Source organism: Gymnoscopelus microlampas, assembly GCF_963454915.1.
Source record: "Gymnoscopelus microlampas genome assembly, chromosome: 1".
NCBI lineage: Eukaryota > Metazoa > Chordata > Actinopteri > Myctophiformes > Myctophidae > Gymnoscopelus > Gymnoscopelus microlampas.
Window position 1 is genome coordinate 21,113,882 of NC_139962.1, and position 23,849 is coordinate 21,137,730.

Genomic DNA, 23,849 nt, shown 5'->3' on the forward strand with positions numbered 1-23,849 from the left:
ACAAGAAGGTTCAGCCGCCACTGGATGTTTATAAAAGTGTCTTGGAGAATTCTAGTTGAAGATGCTTAAATGATAATGGAGTTTGTCATGTAACTCTGTTGTGCCTTTTCTATCAATAGCCTACAGTATGTCTGGAAATGTTTCCTTGGCCAGGTAACCCTGCCACACCTTGAATTTTGCTGAATTGACGCCACTTACATACATACAGTGCCAAACATAGTTAATTAAAGAACAAGCGTTCACTCTCCACGCTTGTGCAGGGTACAGAGAGAGGCTGTTCCTTGTTCCTCTTCCTTGTTCGTTTTCCAACATCTTCTTTCAGAGGGTTTTCTTTGTGTGAAATGTTTGTACATTGTAACAAATGTTACAATGTACATCCTGGTAGGGGAACATCTGAAAAGTATGTGCATGTACGTGCACGCTGGGAGGATATAGCAACGGGCCTCCGCATGAGAGAGTGCGGTAGTCATCGCTTTTCTTGTGAAGACTGATTTATACTTCGCCATACGAATGTGTGCGAAATATAAATCTCACATTACATTTAACATCGGGCCATGCTCACAACACATTGCATCGCGACATGTTGTGAGCTTGTAGATGTGCTATTTTCGCTATTAATTATATTCTTTGAAAATGTCTGGAAAATGTTTTAATTTTAGGGGAAATTGTCAAAATGTTAAAGGTAGGGTAAGTGATTTGCTTTGGTTAAAATAAGTGTTAAATAGCTCTATATTCTGATAGTACTCATTGATATAGAGTGTTTGTTCAGTAAAAGGAGTCTCCTTGTCTCTCCACCTCTTTATTAAACAGAAAATGCATTTTCTTTTCAGTTCAGTTTCATTTCCAATTTTATCCAACCAGGACAGATAACTCAATCAGGATACAGATTAAACAAGTGAAATTGGAAGTGATGACACTAAGAAATGAGCAGGCAAAATTGGAATTGGAACACTAAACAAATTAAGCTTAAAAATTGGTTCTTTCTCCTGATTGGCTGAGATTTTGACACCTACCGAAAAATGTATTTTCTGTTTATTAAAGAGCTGGAGAGACAGGGAGACATATGTTACTGAAAAAACACTCTATAGCAATGATTACTATCAGAATATAGTATTTAAACCTTTAAAAAATATATTTTTTGTTTTAACCAAAAAATATCACTTACCCTACCTTTAATACAGCAATGCATTCATATTAAAAAAGAAAATGTACATTGTAATTTGTACTTTTTAGGAATTACTCCAGTATTTTAAACCAAGTGCAAATTTGACTGAGCGACGTAGGGGTCAGGTGTTACTGGGGGTGAAACATCCTCCTATAATTTGATAAACCTCTGTCTGTCTGTCTGTCTGTAGTGGTGTCATGGTAGTGGTGTCATGGTGAAGCTGCCCGGTTCTCTGGCTTGCTCTGATTTTGCACACAGCCATTGACCATTAACATCTGAACGCAACTGCGAAGCCCGTTTTTCAATTTCATCAATTCTCAGCTTATTATTAGCGTTTATGTGTCAAACAATGGAAGATTGCGCTGCGCAGGGTTGCCAGGTTTCGCGCGAGAAACAAGCAGAAAGGTCTATGAAAACAAGGCCAAACGAAGCGAGCCCTACAAGCAACAAGGTCTATTAAAAGAAGGCCAAACGAAGCGCCTTCACACATATACATTGCCTCTTGGAAAACAGCCGATCTACAAGCTCACAACGCGTCCCCACACCCGGTCTGCACTTTCACAACCAACGCCAAAAACACACTACCACCAATATTGCCCCTGAACTGGTTACAATAGGCCAACATGGCAACGCCAGGGAGCCACATTCCATTCTGCGTCGCGGCTCCGTGGCGTGTGTGTGTGTGTGTGTGTGTGAGGCACGTGTCAGAATGTACATTGTTTGTGTTTGCGCGACGCCCGTGTGTGTGTGTTCGCGACGGGGCACGGCTCTGCCCACATGAGGATGTACCGTGCTGTGTGCGTGTGCGTGCGTGCGTGCGTGTGCTCGCGTGCGTGCGTGCGTGTGCTTGCGACGGCTCGCGCGCGTGTCTGTTAGATCTGTATATGCGCGGGTGTTTGTGTGTGTTCTGTGCCTCCACGACAGGATGTGCGTGTGCTGTGTGTACACACTACAGAGTAGAACTCACTTTCCATCCCTGATAAACTGTCTGTTCACAGCGCATAAGCCAAACTGCACACTTTGGGTGCTCATATCCCCCTACGGGTATGGTCTAGTATCTAGAAAGAAAGAAAGAAAGAAAGACAGAAAGACTGCTATAGTATGCTCTCCTTGTTCATGAGATCAATGATCACGTTTCTGTGTTGAACAACATAGTTGAATCCATAGAGTTATATAAACTGCTCAAAAAAATAAAGGGAACACTTTGATCCCTTAATTCTTTTGAGTTTTTTCATGAACTGTGTACATACTGCTAACGAAAAAACTCAAAAGAATTAAGGGATCAAAGTGTTCACTTAATTTTTTTGAGCAGTGTATATGTAGAGGTAACCGGAAATCCCGCCCATTCACTTGTATGAAGTTGCTCACGGACGGGGCCTATCTGGGGCCTCTGCGCGTTGTCTCGCATGCACATTAGTGTGACCTCTGTGTGCAGCGCAACCCCGCGTGCAAGCCCATGAGTCGAGCCCATTGGTCGAAACTGCTTTTGCTGTTCATGTGTCTGGCCCCAGCTGTAGTAAGCTGCAGTACCAAAATCGGCCACCATGACTAAGGCTCTTCACTTCTCTCTCTCGGTTCTGGGGGCTTAGTTGAATCACGTACGGTCCTGCATCATATAGACATGTACCCTAGTGTAGGTTGTGTGCTGTTTGAGAATCAGAGAGGAAAAGCTGGACAGAACTATCTCATGCAACAAATGTAAATATTACATGAAACCTCCTGGGCAGAGATGGTCACACAGTCTCAGCTCTTCTACAGTATCTAGTGGAAGATGACAGCATAGCTCAGAACCAGTGTTCTGGGAATAGAGGGAGGAGGTTAACAGTCACTTTCTTGACTTTTTTTTATCATAAATATTCACAGCACATGAATAACTTACCCTGTGTTAGTCAGTAAAGGATCAATTAACATATCAGTCAGGAGCCCAAGCGAGTCTTTCCCCAGACGGCGACCAGTGGTGTGAGTTGAAGGACAAAGCCCCCCCCCTCTTCTGTTCCCTTCTTTTCCTCACAGTCTTCTCTGATGATCTTGTGAACATCTTAATTCCCTGGCCTGGCCTTGAGCTTGAACCATGGAGGTTGTCTCGCCTTTCAATAATTTAAACACAGATTTCTGGTGCTCAGGTGGTACAGGGGTAAAGTTCCTGCCCTCCATCATGGAGACTAGGGGTTTGAATCCAGTCTAGCCAGTTCCTCCGGCTTGGCTAGACGTCCATACAAACACTATTGTGTTGCCGGGATGGAATCCAGGGAAGGAGGGCAACATGGGACTCCGACAGGTTTGTCACCGGTTAAGTGGGGTGTGGAACTATGGTAGGAGGAATAGCTTGTACCTCTGCATGCGTTACAGTGTGTGCTCATGATGAAACTCCTCACTGTCCGGTTAAAAGTAACGGTCTTGACACCACTTGCACATCGAAGGAGACCGTTGGATTGTCTGGTTGTCTGTGCTCTCCCAGTACTAACTGTAGGAGTAGCAGTGACAAGGGACTAGAATAGGTTGACTAAATTGGGAGAAAAATAAATAGGACATGAAATAATTGTACAACCCCCCTCCCCGATCTACATATTCATCAGTATTTATGGCTCAATGAGCAAGTTTGAGCAATGAGAAAGCTGTGTTATCAATATTCTCTGACAGACAGACAGACAGACAGACAGACAGACAGGCAGGCAGGCAGGCAGGCAGGCAGGCAGGCAGGCAGGCAGGCAGGCAGACAGACAGACAGACAGACAGACAGACAGACAGACAGACAGACAGACAGACAGACAGACAGGCAGGCAGGCAGACAGACAGACAGACAGACAGACAGACAGAGGCTTACTCAAACAGGTGGGAAGTATTTGATTTGACAGAATGTTTTTTATTGAACTAGAAAAGTGTTTGGAGCACAGGTCTCCACCTGTGCTCCAGCCTACAGCCACTTGGAATGGGATCTGAAAAATACACTTATACATCTTGACCACATAACCGAAGAAATAATGTGTACCGGTTTGTGTGAGTTTTGGACAAAATCTGTAGTAGTAGCAAAATGAGTTTCAAAGAAGACGCATTATGGCAGAAAATGTAATCTGGCTCGAACAAAGTTGCGTTATGATCCAAGGAATCGAGTGAAAAAAAAAATGTTGATTTTACGACCCATCGATTCAATAGTTATAGGCCAAACGTTAAGTGGGCTGTTGTAGCGGCACCATGAGGAGATTTGAAAAATTGGGGATGGAGGTTCTTCCTTGGCTTAGTGGGAATATGCGTGCAAAGTTTCCCAGCAATCGTGTGCTGCATTCATGATGTGTGGCATTTTGTGCAAAACGGGCCACACCCACAAACTTTGGAGGCCAATCATAGCGAATCGGAATGGAATATGAGAAATGCGACAGATACATCTTGAATACATGACTACAGAGATAATGTATACCAATTTGCGTGAGGTTTGGAAAAAATCTGTAGGAGTAGTAACAACAAGTGTTTCGCAAAAATCTGTCTCATGATATAACTGGATGACGTGAGAGGTCCTTGGAGGTTTGTACTTGACTTCTAAGGAGTATGCGTGCAAAGTTGCACGCCGATCAATCCAAGTAGACAAAAATGCAAGACAGAGACATACAAAATAATACAATCTATCTATAATAAATACATTCAGTCAATTTCAATGCGATAGTCATACAGGAAGTACCCCCGACGGGATCACCACCTTATCGTGGTGGGGTGGTTTGCGCGTCTCCATGACCCCTAGATCTATGTCGGCAGGAATATTGTATTCCTGGCAGTGTCACCCACGCCGAACAGGTCGAAGGGTAGACACCAGACTACCCTTCTACCACCAGACTACTACACCAGACACAGACTACAGTGATCCCACTGGCCCTCCAGGTTGGGGGTTGGGCTGTGGGCTGATAACCCGCTCCAGGAAAAAAACACATTATTACAGAAACCACAGGAGCAGAGCAACGTCACAAATGGATGAAGAAGCCAGGCGAGTAGGACTCAGGATTAATATACAAAAGACAAAAACAATGAGGATTAGCGCAAGAAACCAGGAAAGAATTCAGATCAATGGACAGGATATTGAAGAGGTAGACCAGTTCACTTACTTGGGAGCCACACTTTGTAAAGAGGGAGGCGGCATGAAGGACCTGAAGAATAGACTGTCAAAAGCAAGAGGTGCATTCATCAGACTTAAAAAGACTCCAACAGCATCACAAGAAGAACAAAGCTAAGACCGTACAAGACGCTAGTGGTGCCAGTATTGCAATACGGATGTGAAACATGGAAAACTAGAAAAAGTGCTCCTCGGAGCACAGGTCTCCGCCAGGTCAGGTAGGTTATTATGGCCTCCTGGTGGCACTATAATAGGCCAATGTGAAAAGGGTGCCATTTATTCCTAGGTCGTGCACGGCAATCGGACATAATGATTCATGATTTGAGGCATTTTGTTCCAAAAATGTGTTTTGCTAAATTTGACCTGCTGGTGGCGCTATAACAGGCCAATGTGAAAAGGGTGGCATTTGTTCCTCAACATAATGTGAATGTGGGTTCAAAGTTTCACCGCAATTGGACGCTGCGTTCATGATTTGCGGCATTTTGTTCAAAACGGGCCACTCCTGCAAACATTACATGTCAATGTTAGCCAATCAGGATGGAATATGAAAAATCAAACAGATCACATGACTATAGAGATCATGTGTACCGATTTGCGTGAAATTTGGATAAAATATGAAGGCTTAATATCAAAAAATGTGTTTTACATAAGTCTGCCTCCTGGTGGCGCTATAGAAGGCAAATGTGAAAAATGCAGGGCAAAGGTTTATCCTTGGCCTCTAGAGAGTGTGCACACTGATCGGTGCAGTTATAGGCCTGTTACAGTGCCACCATGAGGCTGATTTGAACATTTTCAAATGGCATTTCTTCCTCGGCCTAATGGGAATGTGTGTGCAAAATTTCACGGAAATTGCATGCTGTGATCATGATTTGAGGCATTTTGTTCGAAACGGAGTACTCCTGCAAACTTTGAAAGACATTTTTGCCAATCAGGATGGAATATGAAAAATCTAAAATGAGCTTCTGAGTTTCTTTTAATGACTATAGAGATACTGTGTACCGATTTGGGGGATTTTGGGCCAAAATCTGTAGGAGTACTGTTCAAAAATGTGTTTTGCACAAATCGGCCTCCTGGTGGCGCTATAAAAGGCCCATGTGAAACATTTGGAGCAGAGGTTCGGCTTTGGCATCCAGGGAGTGTGTGTGCACAGTTTCGCTGCGATCAAGCCAACGGTGCCGGAGATTAGCTGTCCACAAAATGACAGAATGACACACGGACGGAGGGACGGACGGACGGACGGACGGACACACACACAGACGGACAGGGGGTAAAACATACTTTCTCGCCATGCCTTTCGGCCTGGCGGAGACAATGAACAAATGACACAACAAGGCAGTTGATGTGTTCCATAATAAATGCCTACTAAGATAGTAGGCATTTATATAGGCGAGATGAAGCCGCTGAGTGAGGAAGTGAAGCTAAGAAGATGGAAGCTGATTGGACACATACTACGGCAGGACCACAACAACGACTGCAACATAGCAATGACCTGGGCACCAGAAGGGAAAAAAAGAAAATTAAGACCAAAGACCACCTGGAGGCGTACCGTTGAGGAAGAAAGAAAAGAAGCAGGATGGAAATCATGGTCTGAAGTGAGGGCTGTACAAGTGGAAGCGCTCTGTGAAGGCCTTATGTGCCACAAGGCACGAAGTGGATAGGTAACATACAGGAAGTGTTTGTCTGTCATTTAATCAGTCAGGAAGGTAGATAGTTGGCTGAACAGCCAGTCAGACTAGAGTGACAGTCTGTTAGGCAGAATGCCAGTCTGACACTCAGTCGCTTGTTAAGTGTCACATTCTGTCTGTCAGTCCGTCTCTCTATCACTCCATAAAGGTTCAGATTATGACAGCCTTGCCAAGCTATGTGGTGTCACGGCCCAGACTCATGGTGGACAGCATTGCTTTATTTTGCAAAACAAAAAACCTATTCATTTCATTTTCGCAACAGCTAGTTTCGGGACATAGTAGGCTACAGTTCTAGGCTATGACTATGATAGCCTTATGAATAAAAAACCTTTACAAACACATTTGCCATCTTCTCCGTCGCTCGTTGTCGCTTGAATCGAGTCTAAGGAGCGAGATAAATTAGTCAAACATTTTGTATGAATAATACATTTTCTAATGTATAATGTTATTGTATTGTATCTGTTTGACATTAGTCTGGCTTTTGTGGACAATGATTTATTATGTAGGCCTACAGTACGCATATATAATTTCTCTCATCATATCATATATCGTTTCTCTTTTGTCATGCCTCATTGGAAAGCACTTTGGGTCAACTGTTATTTAAATGTGCTACATGAATAAAGATGACTTGACTCGACTTGATTTTAAGTTCTGACTGTCTGGGGAGAAAGGTTTAATGTACATCAAACAATAATGGTTAATAATGGTTGTGGAATGGCTTTGGATAAGAGCGCTATATAAATGCACCATTTACCAAGGGAAACCACCTGTGTTTCCCTTATCATTTCAAGTTAAAAATGACTGCTGTTGAAAAAGTTTGTTCCAAACATGGATGTATTAGCTTCTAAGAGAAGCAGAATGCAGTGTTCTGCAATTAACTGCAAACATTATCAGAGGGACCCTCTTTCTCTCTCTGTCTGTCTCTGTTTCTTTCTGTCTCTGCACTCCAACCACTCCATCTCAGCTCAATTCCAGTTACACACCTGTCATCAGTCCTATAGCTCCTGTTTCGATTTAGAAATTGTATGAATGTATTTTTAACCTTAATTTAAATCAACCCTTTTGTGTCAAACTATCCTGCTTCCTGTTCAGGGGCATCATTTGGGGTTCCAGGGGATGGCAATTGCCACCCTCTAGCTTTCATATTTAACCTAAAAATTCACGGCATAATTTACAGTCAAGTTCAGCAGCATTTAGAAGTCTCTCTCCCTGTGGCATCAGTGTTGCTGACCACTTAATAGACAGAATGCAGGGTTTAAAAACAAGATGCCAAATGAATTTCCCCATAGTGTTGACGTGATGAGCATGAGGAAACACTGGTCACTGGCTATGACTGTTCACACATTGCTTGTAGGTGTTGCTTGTAGAATTAAAAGCATTAATTTGCGATGACTCTTCTTACACAGTGTTAGTGCAGATACTAATACAGATACAGAGGAAATCAAATCCAAATCCAAATCCAAATTAAAGCCAGAACACAATCGATTGATTGATCATTAAACTCATCTGATCATTGATCACATGAAAATGCACGTGGTGGTGGGTGGGCCGCAAATACTTTCGAGATTTTCAAGAGCATTGGTTTGGGGAAATAGTACCCTTTATACGATACCGTAATATTTGCTGTAATGTGTAATACTATTTACAGATTCACGATATGAGTTATAATAGCTGGCACCAATGTGGCTTTAAAAAAAGATTAAATCATAAATTTTGCCTGATGAAGACCTAAAGGTCGAAACGTTCGTTGCAGTATTAAAAAAGAGTTTCTTGGAGCTTGAAACAGTGTGCGGACCTTCTCCTTCTTTTTCTTTAAAAAAAAAAACCTTTTGAGGTCATTACTCCCTGCACAGAGATGGACGAATGTACAGTGACACTGTCAACCTAAGTCTCTTGTAATAATGACAATTAACAGCTTACATTACCAGTCTATTTCACACAGTCTCTCTTAAACCTCTGTTCCTTTCCTTGTGACAAGCCAGCATATCTGTTGCTGCCGGGCAAAGTTACAGCAGCATACAGTTTCCTCATGCTCAGCACATCAACATAATGGGGAAATTAATTTGACATCTTGTTTTCACTTCAAGCATTCTGTCCACTTAGTGGTCAGCAACATTGATGCCACAGGGAGAGAGACTTCTCTCCCTGCTGCTGAACTTGACTGTAAGTTAGCCGTGAATTTTTAGGTTAAATGTGAAAGCTAGGGGGTGGCAATTGCCATCCCCTGGAACCCCAAATGACACCCCTGAATTGGAAGCAGGATAGTTTGACCCAAAAGAGTTTATTCAAATTATGAAACTGATGGCCATAGGAATGATAGCTGTGCTTGTACCTCCAAAAATCCATGTATTCTAGGAGAGGTCAGCAAAGAAGGTCAGCTGTTGGGAATTTGTTATTAAGGCACTGAATGACCTAAATGACCTTTAGAAAAAAAAATACCCGGAGTATACCCCACTCAGTCCTGTTGTACTTTTATTGGCCAATAAATGGTTAATTATGCTAATTATTCTAATTACTCAACACTCAACTTTTAGCAACAAAGTTGAATATCATACACTATAGGCCTATTGATTACATTTCAACAATAAAAGTAAATAGAAAACAACATTTCTGGGTCCAAGACATTTCCAGTAGTCTATTTTTGTAAAAGAGACATATGGTCACATACCCCCCTGCTGGTCAGCAGTTGGTTCCATGAATGTACTGTCCAAAATATTGTCTATATACAGTCTGTATATACAGTAGACAATATTTTGGACAAAAAAACAAAACAGATATACCACATTTCCCACTTCAGCCAAAAAAAAGGCCCAAACCTGGCTAGCTCACCAGCAAGGTAGGTGTGGGACGCCCTTGTGATGGATCCTGTGCGTTGATTCCCACAGCACAAGTTTGCTGTCTCAAAACATATGGTGTCTATGGCAGTGACTGGCCAGCCTTGTCCTGGCTGCTATCGTCTTACTCACCCTTGGTAACTGTGCTGTCAAAACCTAAATAACCAAGTTTTTATTTTGAAAGAGATACTGAGAGAGCCTATAATTTAGAAGCAGCTGGTGTCAATCAGAGATTCAGAAAGAGAGACAGAGAACTCAGAAAAGTTTGTGAAAGTTTGAAAATCTGAAGTGTTGTTGGAGAAGTAAAAATAAAGAAGATTAGGAAACTAAACTATAATTGGAAATCCATGGAGGGTGCTAGTGCGCCGCACCACCATTCCCGACACCCCACCGACCTGAATAAAAATACTTTGAAATCTGCATCCTGTAATTTATTTAAAATGAGCAAGCCAGATAAATAATAGCAAGTAACCAGAGAGTAAAAGGTGTTATCTGCCATGAAATCTTCAAATGTTGATACAAATGTTCCACGTTGTATAACGTTACTCTTTGATAGGTTACTGACTGTCACATGTTTGGGCGCACAAATCATTATTAGCACCAGTCATTGCCTCTCGCTTTAAAGTTTTTTTTTTAGTTAGTTACTAGTTTGTAATGATAATAATTAAAAGATGTGTTAAAAAAAAAAACATTTCTTGCTTTCTATCGTTATAGTGATTTTTAACTGGGGGGCGGGGGCATTCAGGTAATTAAAGGTAAGAAAAAATGTTTTTACACAATAAGCAGGCTTTTTTTTATATCCGCAAGGCTGAAGGCACAGAGGTCAGGGCAAAACATCTGCCCCAATTTATTCACATTGGTCTGTTATATCGCCACCAGGAGGCCGATTTTTGCAAAACAACTCCTACAAATGTTGTCCTAACGTTACACAAATCGGTATTGTCATGTGATCAAGACAGATTTGTCAGATTTTTCATATTCCATCCTGATTGATTGATTGGCTTCCAAAGTTTGCAGGAATGGCCCGTTTTGTACAGAATGCCTCAGATCATGAACGCAGCGTCCGATTTCCGTGAAACTTTGTATGCACATCTCCACTAGGCCAAGGAACAAATGCCACACTACATTTTTCAAAACAGCCTCATGGTGGCGCTGTAACAGGCAGATTCACGTTTTGGCCTATAACTCTGGAACTGTAGGTCATACAATCAACATCTTTTTTTCCCTGGATTCTGTGGCATTTCTTCCTTGGCCTAGTAGTGGGGATGTACAAATATTAATGACGAGCGTCGCTTAAACACAGTAATAGTGTAAACACAGTAATGGTTTAATTTCATGATGGAAAAAGACAACTTGGTTAAATCACTGCAGCAAACTCCATTTGAGAGGAGAACACCTCATTGGAAATTAGGTTTATTTGATGGGTGATCTTAATATTAACTGGCTATCACGTGAATGCCCACTAAAAAGAAAGTTGTGTCTGTAAATATGCATGTTTTTTAACCCAAGTTATCAAACAAAATACACGCATTTGCATAAATAGCGCTGGTAAAATGACATTAACCTGAATAGATCACATTTTCACTAATGATGTTGACCTCTGCTCTAAAGGAGTATCAGTTCCTATTGGATGTAGTGATCACAACATAGTGGCCATAGCAAGTACCTAAAGTGGCTCCTAAGGTGGTCTATAAGAGATCATGCAAGAGGTTCTGTCAATAATCGTTCTGTAAAGATGTAGGTAATATATGTTGGTCGGAAATATATAAGGATATATAAGGAGGATAATCCAGATGAGGCAATTAAAGCTTTTGAAAATGTATTTTATGAAATTATTAATAAACATGCACAAGTGAAAACATTTACAGTGAAAAATGTCAGGGCACCATGGATTGACCAAGCCTTGAAAGAGTGTATGGTTAAAAGGGATGTGGCAAAAGGTGTGGCAAACATGACTGGCAACAAAGATGACTGGCAAATATACTGTAAACTGAGAAACCAAGTTACCAAAAATAAATAGGAAAAATAAAATTATGTATTTTAAATCAAAATTAAATGAGTGTAAATATGATGGGAAAAAGCTGTGGAGCACCAATGATATAATGGGCAGAAAGCCTAGTTCAACACCATAATTTATTGATACTGGCAAATCATTTTTAACAAAGCCCAGTGAGATAGCAGATTATTTTAACAGTTTTTTCATTAATAAGGTGGACAAATTGAGAAGTGAAATGTCATCCACAAGTAACACATTATCATATTCTAATATAGAAGAACAGATTATGAAAGGTAAGAAGTGTCATTTTGAATTAAAGAAAGTAAATGTAGAAAATGTGCAACAGCTACTATTAAGCATTAATAATGACAAACCAGCAGGTAAGGATAATTTGGATGGTAAACTTCTTAAAATGGTAGCCAGTGATGTGGCTGGTCCTGTATGCCACATCTTCAATGCCAGTATAACAAGTGGTGTATTTCCTGTGGGGTGGAAAGAAGCAAAAGTAACGCCTCTACCAAAAAATACAAATGAGAATTTTAGTGGAAAAACAGTCGTCCAATCAGTCTGTTGCCGATTCTCAGCAAACTACTAAGAATTGTAACCGACCAAATACAAGGCTTTTATTTTTATTTTTACAGTGAATAAACTATTTTCAAATTTTCTGCATGCTAACCGTGAAGGGGATATGACTGGTACAGCACTACCACAGATAACAGATGATTGTCTAAGATATATAGATAATAAAGAGGTAGTGGATGCAGTATTATTAGATTGTAGTGCAGCATTCGATGTCATAGATCATACTTTATTACTGAACAAATTTAAATGTTATATATATACCACAACAATGCATTCCCCAAATTGTGCAAACACTCTCTCATTTGGATTATTGTCCAATAGTTTGGTCTAGTGCTGCCAAAAAGGATTTAGTAAAATTACAACTGGTCCAAAATAGAGCTGCACAAATTGCTCTGTGCTGTACAAAAAGAACAAACACCAAAAGAATGCATGGCATTTTGGTGGAAGACAGACTTCATATTTCCCAGCTGTCTTTTGTCATAGGCATTATTTCATCTAGGGTCCCGGCTGTCCTGTATGGCCGGCTGAAGTTTAGCTCAGATGAACACACCTATAACACCAGACATTCATCACAACGTTTCTTTACGCTTCCCATTTCAAAAACTAATTCAATGCAACACTCAGTAATGTATAGAGCAATGAAAGTCTTCCATCACAACTCAAAATAAATTTAAAAAATATCTTATGGAATCTGCTTTTTGATCACGGCTAACTGCATGTTTAATGTTTCTACATACAGTAATATAACTGTATATGTAAACCTGAATTTATTTGAATTTGGTTGTTGAGGTATCATTAAGATGTTACATTTATAATTTAGGCTACTACACCATAATCAAGATTGATTCATATTTTCCATTTTGGTTGCATTTTAAGTGTTTAACATTTTTTTGATACTGTCATGTAAAATGTTTTCATGTAATGTAATGTAATTTATTTCTGTGTGGACCCCAGGAAGAGTAGCTGCTGCTAAGGTAGTAACTGCTAATGGGGATCCAAATAAACAAACAAATAAACACTGCTAGAGAAATTGAGAATTAAAGAGCTTGGACCTAATCAACCTGATGTCAACATCACACGAAAATCAAAGGACAGATGTCTTATATCAGGTAATTTTCAAAGAACTGGTATAACAAGATGGCTTGGCTAACTGCATAGTCACTCCAATGCTTAATTTAGCTTTCCTCTTTTTTCAAACAGCAGAGTCAGACCCAGCATGGATCTATGCCTGTTATTTCTATGCTGAGTAATGCTTCGACGCACGCATGACGAGATACAAGCCCACAACATGTTGCGGATGCGACTTGTTGTGGGGTTTGCAGCTAAAGTATAAGTCAAAAAAAAGCAGAGCTTATTGAGGCATGAAAAGCACCACAACGCGCTGAGTTCTCAACCGATGTACACGGTTTGGAGAGCTGAAACTCACAAGCCATCGAGGGGGATGCCGCTGGGATAAGATAAGCGTTTTTTATTGTCATTGCTTGATGCTAATGCTGTTATTTATGTGTTTGTTGCTAATGCTAGGCCACATATAACTGCTGTGATTGTGTTTGATTGAAAAGGTAAAATCTAATATTTCATATAGGCTTTGTATAGGAGTTTCTGTTAATGCCTGGTTGAATGTTTTATTTGTTAGATACTGTATACTGTATGTGATTTGTGATTCATGCCTTAAATGAGTGATTGATTGTTCAATGATTGCTTTGTATTTTGTTTTGTCTTTTTCTCTTTGTAAAGGTTTTCAACCTACGTATACTAGACAACTATCTAACTGATATTTAGTAAAAAATAAAAATAAAAATAACTGTAGTAACTGAGAAGTAATACTGTAATATGCCTGACTACGCCACCTCCCGCTTGTGGAGGGGGCAGGAGGATCCCCTAAACCTTACACTGTTCAACTTCCCTTAAACAGGTACAATTACTTTACTAGAGGCAGTTTGTGGAAAAATACAACTTTATTACCATGAAATTACAAAACACATCACTGTTGTCTATTACAAACTAGCACGACAATTAAGGTCCTTAAGGCAAGGTATTTAGAATTAAAATGGCAATCTAACAGTTACCTCTCGCAGTCTAAGGAAGGGCGGGTCGGCCCGTGCACACAGTGAATACCAAAATAACTAGGGGAAAAGAAAAGGGGACAGGCCTGGCCTCAAAGAAATCATGCAATATAAATACAAAATTGAAATACAAAACATGCAGTGCCAGGTTATATCAATACACACCAATAAAACCAAAGGGATCCCCAGTGCAGTCCCAAGCTGAGAGGAAAGCCGTGTGCAGCAGGGCGGACCCGGCCTTGAACAGGGTTACACGAATTAAACTGTAACAGAACAGGAGAGAAACAGTTAAAATATGCCAATATGGATAAATGTTAAAACCTATATGCCTTCAGTGTACCTTGGCTAGATGGCTCAAATAAACAAAACAAAAAGAGTAAATTAACAGTGGAAAACAGTGGCCGGTGTGGTCCCTTTAGGGAAACAAACAAAACACATTAGTTGCCAGCCCTAGTATCACACTAAATAAAACACTATATTCAAATCATTACAAGAACAAACAGCTTAAAACCTACTTTGTGTTGCAGTAACTGTGCACACAATGCAAGGCCAAGGCGAGGGGGGCAACCTCAACACCAGAGCTGCTGTATAAAAGAAGACAGTGATGTTACAAACTAAAATACATTAATATCCACAAAGAGGCAATGCATAAAATGTATACTGCTTTACCCGTGTTTCCAGGTAGGGCAGACAGAACAGACACCACAGGAGGTCACTTCATTTGTAAAACTGAAATAATAAATAAATGCCCTGCTGAAAAAACCAGCACAAACCAGCTTATGATGGTTGCTGGTTTTAGCTGGTATTAGCTGGTCTTGGCTGGTCTTAAGCTGGTTTAGATGGCATACCAGGCTGGACAAGCTGGTCAGGCTGGTCAGGCTGGTTTGCCAGTGTAGTTGGTTAGCTGGTCACTAAGCTGGATTCTGCTGGTCTTTGCTGGTCAGCCAGCTGGCTGGCTGGACTGACCAGCAAAGCCAAGCTGGTAGCTGGTCTTTGCTGGTCAAATGGGTGGATTGACCAGCAAAGACCAGCTTACCAGCTAGACTTAGCTGGTCAGATGGCTGGACACTGGACAGACCAGCAAAGACCAGCAAAGACCAGCTTAGCAGCTGGTCAAGTTTGGTTAGATCAGTGGTTCTCAACATGTGGATCGGGACTCCCAGGGGGGTCCCCACGTGATTTTGGGGTGGTCCCCAGATGACAGTGAAGTGACAATTTAAGGACTTTTAAGACCTTTTTAGTACCTAAAAAAACCCCACCATTACTGCATCAAAAGTAATCAACAAACTATACTATAAAAAAAATTGAAAATAGCAGATCTACAACACCTTCCTTGCCAGGCGTTGTGAGCTTGAAGATCTGCTATTTTAACAATAGAGTCAAACTAAACGTAAATGCATCAACTCCTACATTCGAAGTGCTTATCAGGGTGGGGGGTCCCCAGCTCAAATATGATTATATAAAAATCTAAAATATATAATATAATATAATATAATATAATATTATATATAATATAAAAAATGAAAAAAATCCATCAATTAATACAAAAAATAGCAGATCTACAAGCGTTGTGAGCTTGCAGATCTGCTATTTTAACTACTTTGGATCCCGGGGAGACATCATACCTGCCATTAGACTGTGAAGATTTTCTTCTGTTACAATTGCCCCCCCCCCCAGTATATACAGTATGTTATTGTAATGTATTGTATTTTTTTTTATTTCACTTTACATTTCTTATGCTTTTCTTGTGATGTGACATAAATAATATATTTAATAAGGGTAATAATAATAATAATAATAATAATAATAATAATAATAATAATGGTATTATTATTATCATGACATTCATCCAAACGTATTTACTTAATTTCGCAATTGGCAAATAATATGCTAGTTTGATTCTGAATAACACTTTTTTTTGCTATGGTTACCAAAATGAACAGATCTACAGATCCATCTTGTCACAATTCGACGCGTTGTGAGCTTTGTGATCTGTTTTTACAGAGAAGTGGGCCCTTTATGGGGCCTGAGCAGTGTTGCCATATCTGCTTATTATAAGCGACTTTGGGCTTGTTTTTCTGTTGCTTGTAAATATTAGTGAAATATTTCACTTATTCTTTTTGAAAATAGCAGATCTACAAGCTCACAATGTGTTGCAAATGCGACGCACTGTGAGCTTGTAGATAAAGCTCTATAAACCTGTGTATAGGTTTAAAGTGCAAATGTCGCTTCTTTTGGGCTTAATTGTTTTCACAGACCTCGCTGCTTATTTTTCTCACAAAATCTGGCAACAATGTCTCAGCTGGCTCGCGACCCTTGAACTCTATGCTCGCGACCGCTCGCGACGCGCGGGTAGAATGAATGCAGTCTCGAGTCGACTACAGCTTACAGCTCCCACTTCAATAGAAAGTTAGATAAATTGCGTTGCTTTGGATTCATCAAAAATAATTATAAACTGGCTTCAGAGAAGATAAAAGAAAGAAGAAGAAGCGGCGGACATTTTAGGTGAGTGTTGACACACAGAAATACTATTTATGTAGGCTTTTTAGCCTACTATTACTGACTGTATTTATAAGTGCGTAGGCTGCTGTGTCAATCACAAGTCATGACCCAACATTGTTTAGTTATTTAATTTGTCTTGATAAAGGGATTATGACAATAATTACAAGAAATTACAGTGGGAATATACAATATAATGTTTAATATAGGCCAATTCAGAATCTGACACGTGTGTGTGTGTGTGTGTGTGTGTGTGTGTGTGTGTGTGTGTGTGTGTGCGCGTGTGGCCAAAACGAATGGTTTGCAGCCCTACTACCCCTCCCACAAAGAGAAGAAAACCGTTTGAAGGTAAAGTGATATTGTTTTGTTAAATATTAAAGTAATCATTGCTTGTTCAGTAACAGGGGTCTCCCAGACTCTCCACCTCTTTAGTAAGCCCAAATTTAACCAATCAGAACTCATACAGGATACAGGATAAATAAGTGCAATTGGAAGTGATGACACAAAGAAGTGGGCATACAAAATTTGAAACTGAATTGTCTAGAGAGAGATGGAGAGACCCCTGCTTTAACCCATTTAGACCAGGAACGCATTTGTGTAATTTTTTTTATTTCTTTGGCTAGACCTTTGGCTTCAAAAATAGCAGATCTACAAGCTCATAGCGTGACACAGAGTGGCACGCTATGAGCTTGTAGATCTGCTATTTTTGAAAATCTTTGAATATATGTTTTTTAAAGCGAACATTTGTACCTCAAATCTTTATCCTTTTATGTTCAAAAACTTTTAGGATTTAGAGAACATTTTTAGAATCGGCCCCAGGTCTTAATGGGTTAAAGCTGCACTATGTAACTTTCCTCTTCTACCCCGGATTTGAACCCGGTTTCCTGAGCAAGTGCTGTAACCTTTTACCTTTGAGCTAATAGAGCCGGCCTGCTTGCTCAGGGGATAAATTGAATCTTGACCATCAGATCAAAATTCATGTCAGATCCTGTGCCTAGGTGAGACATGACCTTGACACCATCTAAATGTCTCAATAGAAGAGCAGGGAGACGAAATACAACCACCCCAATTATATAAGTTATATAGTATTATTTGTATTAACATACTCTAACATACAGATTGTATAAGTTATTGTATTAATATACTCTACGATACAGGTTGCATAAAATTACATTTTATTCCACTTTAACTTTCTAACAAAAAACATCTTGTTTTATCCAAAATATATCACTTGCACTACCTTTAGACTCTGACTCGTCTGAATACGGTGGAGATGCTGTTACCCAAGCTATCCACGACGAAATGTCAAGTACAGTCATACCCAGAAGAAAGCCAAAGAGTTGGAGCTGGACCTACAGCATCTTAAAACTAAGTAAGCAATTACTAATTTTAACGAAACAATTGCATGAGTTTGCTCTTCTCTTTTTGTATATATCTATATGTTGGTTATTTGTTCTCATGTTCTTTTTTACTTAGATCTTGACCACAAATGTTAAAAAACATTATATAGAAAGCATGTTATATGGAGTGGACAGATGCTAGGTTCATTATTAAACTGGTATCCTACTAAGGCATACATCAATTCAGTTTTTATTTTTCGTACCCTGTTCATGCTTTAAGATGCAACAAATTAGAGATTGCAAAACAGAAACTGGAGGAAGGGCCCCAATATAGCTCTGCATTAAAGCCTGACATCCCTGCTGCAGATAAGCAAACCAGTGACAGCATAGGTGTGTTTAGACAGTGATACTGTTCTACGGAAAATGGTGACAATGTGTACAATATAAGTACTGTGATACTGCCAAAAGGAGCTTAAATATGATTCTCTACATTTTCAGTTGCAACTTCCTCCGTTTCCTCTTCCCCCGAGTCAGACGATTTGGCATCGACACCTGGGATGTTTGACACCAACAGTGACAAGGTATTGAAGAAACATACTGTGTAGGACAGTGGTTCTTAAAAGTGGGGTCCCAGGGGGTTTCACAGTGTCCCCAGCTAAATAAGAAACAGTTAAGCACAAAAGCACCATTTCAAAAATAGGCAACGTGTCATGATGCATCGTGAGCTTGTAGATCAGCTATGTTTTGCTATTTTTTGAACTATTTTTGAACAGTTTTGCCTATGGCATGCACTAAATAGGGATGCCAGGTGGAAAAGGTTAATTTCACTACTATTTTACCAGCTAGAATGTAATCCAATGACAATGTACTGTATAAGAATTACTTTAACTCTCCCCACCTACAGTATAGACAGTTGTAGAATTCTGTACTAAATCTAATCCAACAATTAACATCTTCTCTATTGGAGGTCCATGGCACCAACTCTTTTCTAAATGGGTCCACATTTGGGGGTCCTTGAAAATGTAATTTCTTTACAGTAAATTCTGTTTGAAGTGTGCCTGCTTTTGTCAAAAATGAGTCTGGGAAATGTCATGGTAAAATGTTTTTTAATTTCTAAAACATGTGTTGTTTTCTTCTGTTTCAGGTCCACATTGGCTCTGGTGTGTGGCTCGAAAAGGAGATCTGGAAGATGGTGGCAGGCAGCAAACACCAAGGACTCCCTGTTCATGAAGGAGCTAGCTTTTGCCATTTGGGGGACAACAACCCTGAAGACCATGCAGGAGCCTTACAAAGAATGTCCCACTAGCAAGGGGGAGGCCAAACCCCCCTGACCGCAGGACTCAGAGGTATGTTTACTGAGGGGTGGGGGGGTTCATTATGACTTGATCTCATAATTCAATCTGCTCTGTGCATGACTGTAGTTCTCTTTTCCAGAAGGTGGAATTCCCGTTAGCGTTACCTGTTCAGTTTTTCATACCTTCATTTGGTTGTCTCAGCAGCATACTGTTTCAACCAGAAACACGTGTCTCCAATTTATATCTGCTGCCGAGCCAATCAAATGAAGCTATGAAAAACTGAACGGGAAACGGGAATGTCACCTTCTGGAAAAGAGATTATATTAAGCTTATTAATCAATCATAAAAGAAAATACTCTATTGTAATAAAATAATCGATTTTAGGACTGAACATTTTTTATGTCTACTCACTCTGTGTTTCGTTGATAGGTCGTGGACAGTTTAGAAACCTGCCTACCTTTGACATCATCGGTAGGCAGGTTTTGGTCATTTAGAACAACTTTATTTGTTCATTATTAATGCAAGAACAATGGCTTCTACTTCTGCATGCAAACTTTCCAGGTAGAGACACACTGTAGTTTCTATTAGCTTGGGATCTTCATTGGTGATGTCACTGGTAGGCAGGTTTCTGAAATGACCACATTCCACCAATGAGTGGCAGAACGAGTAGACAGAAATGGTGCCATTGTATAATGAACATTAGCGAGGACTAGTTATATGAAGATAAGGTTGAAAATGGGTGAAGTTTAAGTTACTTTAAGTTTTTTCTCAAAACATCACAATTCATACAACTCACCGCATGCAGTATAAGCTAATTATATTTGTTTAATTGTTGGGGGTTCTTGTTTTTTTCTTTCAGACTGTTTCCATTGGTGGCTGCAGGGGCAGAACATTCTCACAAAGAGGAAGGCCATGGACCATGGCCAGGACATCAATAGAAAGGACAAGAAATTGTGTGTCTGTGTAGGGGGGGGGGGGGGGGGTTTGATATGGGGGTAATGCTTTATAGCGCCACCAGCAGGCCGATTTTTGCAAGACACATTTTTGGCTACAACTTTACAGATGTTTTCCAAACATCACACAAATTGGTATACAGTATCTCCATAGTCATGTAATCAAGACTGATCTGTCCGATTTTTCATATTCTCTCACTCTTTTCCAGTCATTTGAACACTGTGTGTGTGTTAGTGTGTTCCTCAGGTTGAAGTTCATGTATTTATGTGTTTATTTATACATTTATTTGTTATTTAAATGTTGTTTTTGAGTTTTTTCATAAGTGTTTAATAAAGTATTGTTATGTATGAAATTGATACATGATTATTTATTCCTTTGTGGATTTTGCTCACTTTTATATAGGCTACTGTAGGCTACTGTTTTTTAAATATACCACGTGCTGTGGGCACCTGGCTGAAATTTACCATGATCATGCATCCTCTCCAGCAAAGTTGTTCACTGCATACCAGAATACACCTGAATACAATAAAAAACAGACTTAAACCAGCTTAAACCAGCTACCAGCTTAAACCAGCTAAACCATCATAAATACCAGCTACCAGCTTAAACCAGCCTTGACCAGCAAAATCATCATAAATACCAGCTACCAGCTTAAACCAGCTACCAGCTTAAACCAGCAAAACCTACCAGTTTAAGCTGGTCAACCACCAAGACCAGCTAAAAAGTGGCGAAAACACAGCTTAAGCTGGCGAAAACACACCTAAAACTGGCGAAAACACACCTTAAGCTGGTCAACCACCAAGACCAGCTAAAACCAGCTGGTCCAGCTTAGGCTGGTCTAAGCTGGTTTTTTCAGCAGGGTGCATTAAAATAAGATAATAAAACACAATGATGTTGGCTAAATTAAAGTGCTAAAGAGCATGGGAAGCCTCAATGTGCTCAACAGAAAATAGGCAACCAAACAAACAAAAGCCAGCAGTAACATGTGCTCAAACAATAAGCTAACATTAGCATTAGCTGCAACAAACAAAAGGGTCGCACAAAGTAGCAGATCTACAAGGTTCAGTTTTTGGCCTACCATGTGTTCTCCTTCTCCCTGCATGAACCATGCAGCCTACAGCAGAGACAAATGGCTCTCTAATGGGAGGAGCTAGGCTTTTATACTTCCTGGTCATGTGACTAAGTCAGGTGCAGTGGGTGCACCATTCACCTGGGTTCCCACATAACTAAACTGAGTTGACCACACAATTCCCTATATTGGCTAAGCCGTTTTTCAAGTTTGGGCAGGAGGCTTCAGATAATTCTCATGATAACTTGACAATAATCCACATACAGATGCTTGGTAATGTGTTCCTCCTGGTTGATGTTTAGTACTGCGTAGGTGTAGCACCCATCCCATCCAGGGACTTCTGTAGGGCATGCTTCAGGGTCCAGCACCGCCGTAGGTCTGTAGAGAGAGAGAACAGACTCAACAGTCACAGAGAAGAAGCTGAGCTTGATATATCGGGGGAGCTTTGACTTCCACCACACACTGGCCATACCATTCACAGCCTCCATGCGCTTTCCTCACTTTTAAGGTCTTGCTCCTCCACCATAGAAAGTGTGTGTGTGTGTGTGTGTGTGTGTGTGTGTGTGTGTGTGTGTGTGTGTGTGTGTGTGCACACGCACGCGTGTACTCACTCAAACCCTAACCAAACATAATTGTGTAATACAGTACACCAAGGTTTCCTGTGTGTGTGTGTATGTGTGTACGAAACCCTAAAAGCACAAATAGGTGTGTAAAGGCCAAGTAGGTTGGTGTGTTGGTCCTAATGGAAATGCATTTCAGCTCATCTTCTATACTGGCTTTTCATTGGTACGGAACTCTCTTTCATACTGTAGCTCTTTGTTGCAGCGCTCTCATCTTTCTAAAGGAGTGCATTAGCTCTTTATCTTATAGAGAGATGCTGGCACATTATTCCTCTTTTATCCTCTTTTCATTGGAGAGAGGCTATTATACGACAGCTTCTGTCTAACTTGCTGCATGTTGGAGGGAAATGAAGTGCTGTGCCCACTAGGCCACCATTACCAGGTGAGAGCTTTACATTACAGGATGATCAGCAGTGTTGTTTATTTTATTTCCATTTTGAAATGTAAATGTTAAAAATGTGTAGTCCATTGGCTAATCTTATAGACAACATGGTTAGAAAAATACTATTTGGATCAATAATGATAATAGGCCTACTGATAATGAGAGACCGTAGCAACATAATGATCATCTCAAACTTCTCTAAGCATTTATTCTTACAAATGTTAATCTTACAAATGCAGTAGTTACAGGAGTATTTGATCTAGAACAAGGAGAGTTCACTTCACCCAAAGCTTTAGCCTCTTTACACTAGCTTCCTGTTAGTTTTATACTGTGCTGTGACAGACAGTCCAACTGTTAATATAGCGGTTAGCCATAAAATCAGTAATTCATTTAAACAGTACGAAACCATATATATAAGTAGACCATATATATGGAACAGGGAACATGCCTGAACATGCCCCTAAAGCCTGAAACAAGCAGATGAGCCATCAATGGCCCAATGGGCCATCAACAGCACCAACCAATGAGGACAATGGCCACATAGAAAACGTTTATGCATTTGAGAATGAACCAACGGACCAATGGACGAAGACAGGCCTGGCAGGAAAGAGCCAGACCAGATGGAGAAACCAGGAACAACCACAGACCCAGGAGGGATGTGGAACCAGACCAGGTAAGCCAGGTAGGTAGGCACAGACAAACTTACATACACACACCACATGAGGAGAGAAACAATGATTTCCACAAATCAATTAGGGGGATAAACAAATTGATCATTGCACTACACCATTCACAGAATGTAGACATAAACAAATACCCAGAGGGTATTGCTAGAAAAGAACAAGAACTGATGGATTTTATAAAACCAGCAAAACCAACAGATAGAACCTTACTGCTACTACAAGGAAGTGCAAAGTATTGGTCTTACACCACTTTGTTAATATTAATAGAACACTTCAGCCAATTGATTGAAAACACAAAAAAAGACCTGTCCCAGTGCTTAACACAGGAATACGACAGGGCCTTCTCCATTGCCACTAAATGGGCAAGAAAAAATCTGGGAAGGCGCCTAACAGAGAAGACACTGGGCTTAGCCCGTGCAGCAGTAACAGAATTATATAACACAAAAACACACACACCAGCACACCCCACACCACACGTTCCCCCCCATCCCCCATCCCCCCCTCCCTTCCTTCTTCTCCCTCTACAGGCAACCCAGGCATGGGAGAAGACCCAACTGGAGGAATGGAGACCACAGGAGCA

The 23,849-nt window shown here is 40.4% G+C and overlaps 1 protein-coding gene across 1 annotated transcript; it reads left to right on the forward strand.

The window, feature by feature from the left end:
- The first annotated feature begins 16,806 nt into the window (after nt 1-16,806).
- Nucleotides 16,807-20,867, forward strand: LOC311052595 (uncharacterized protein). Its single transcript, XM_084067614.1, has 6 exons — nt 16,807-16,932; nt 17,234-17,274; nt 18,173-18,298; nt 18,765-18,847; nt 19,411-19,612; nt 20,421-20,867. The coding sequence occupies exons 3-5, from the start codon at nt 18,229-18,231 to the stop codon at nt 19,570-19,572; spliced, it is 315 nt and encodes a 104-aa protein (XP_083923740.1). The 5' UTR covers nt 16,807-16,932; nt 17,234-17,274; nt 18,173-18,228; the 3' UTR covers nt 19,573-19,612; nt 20,421-20,867.
- Nucleotides 20,868-23,849: the final 2,982 nt, after the last annotated feature.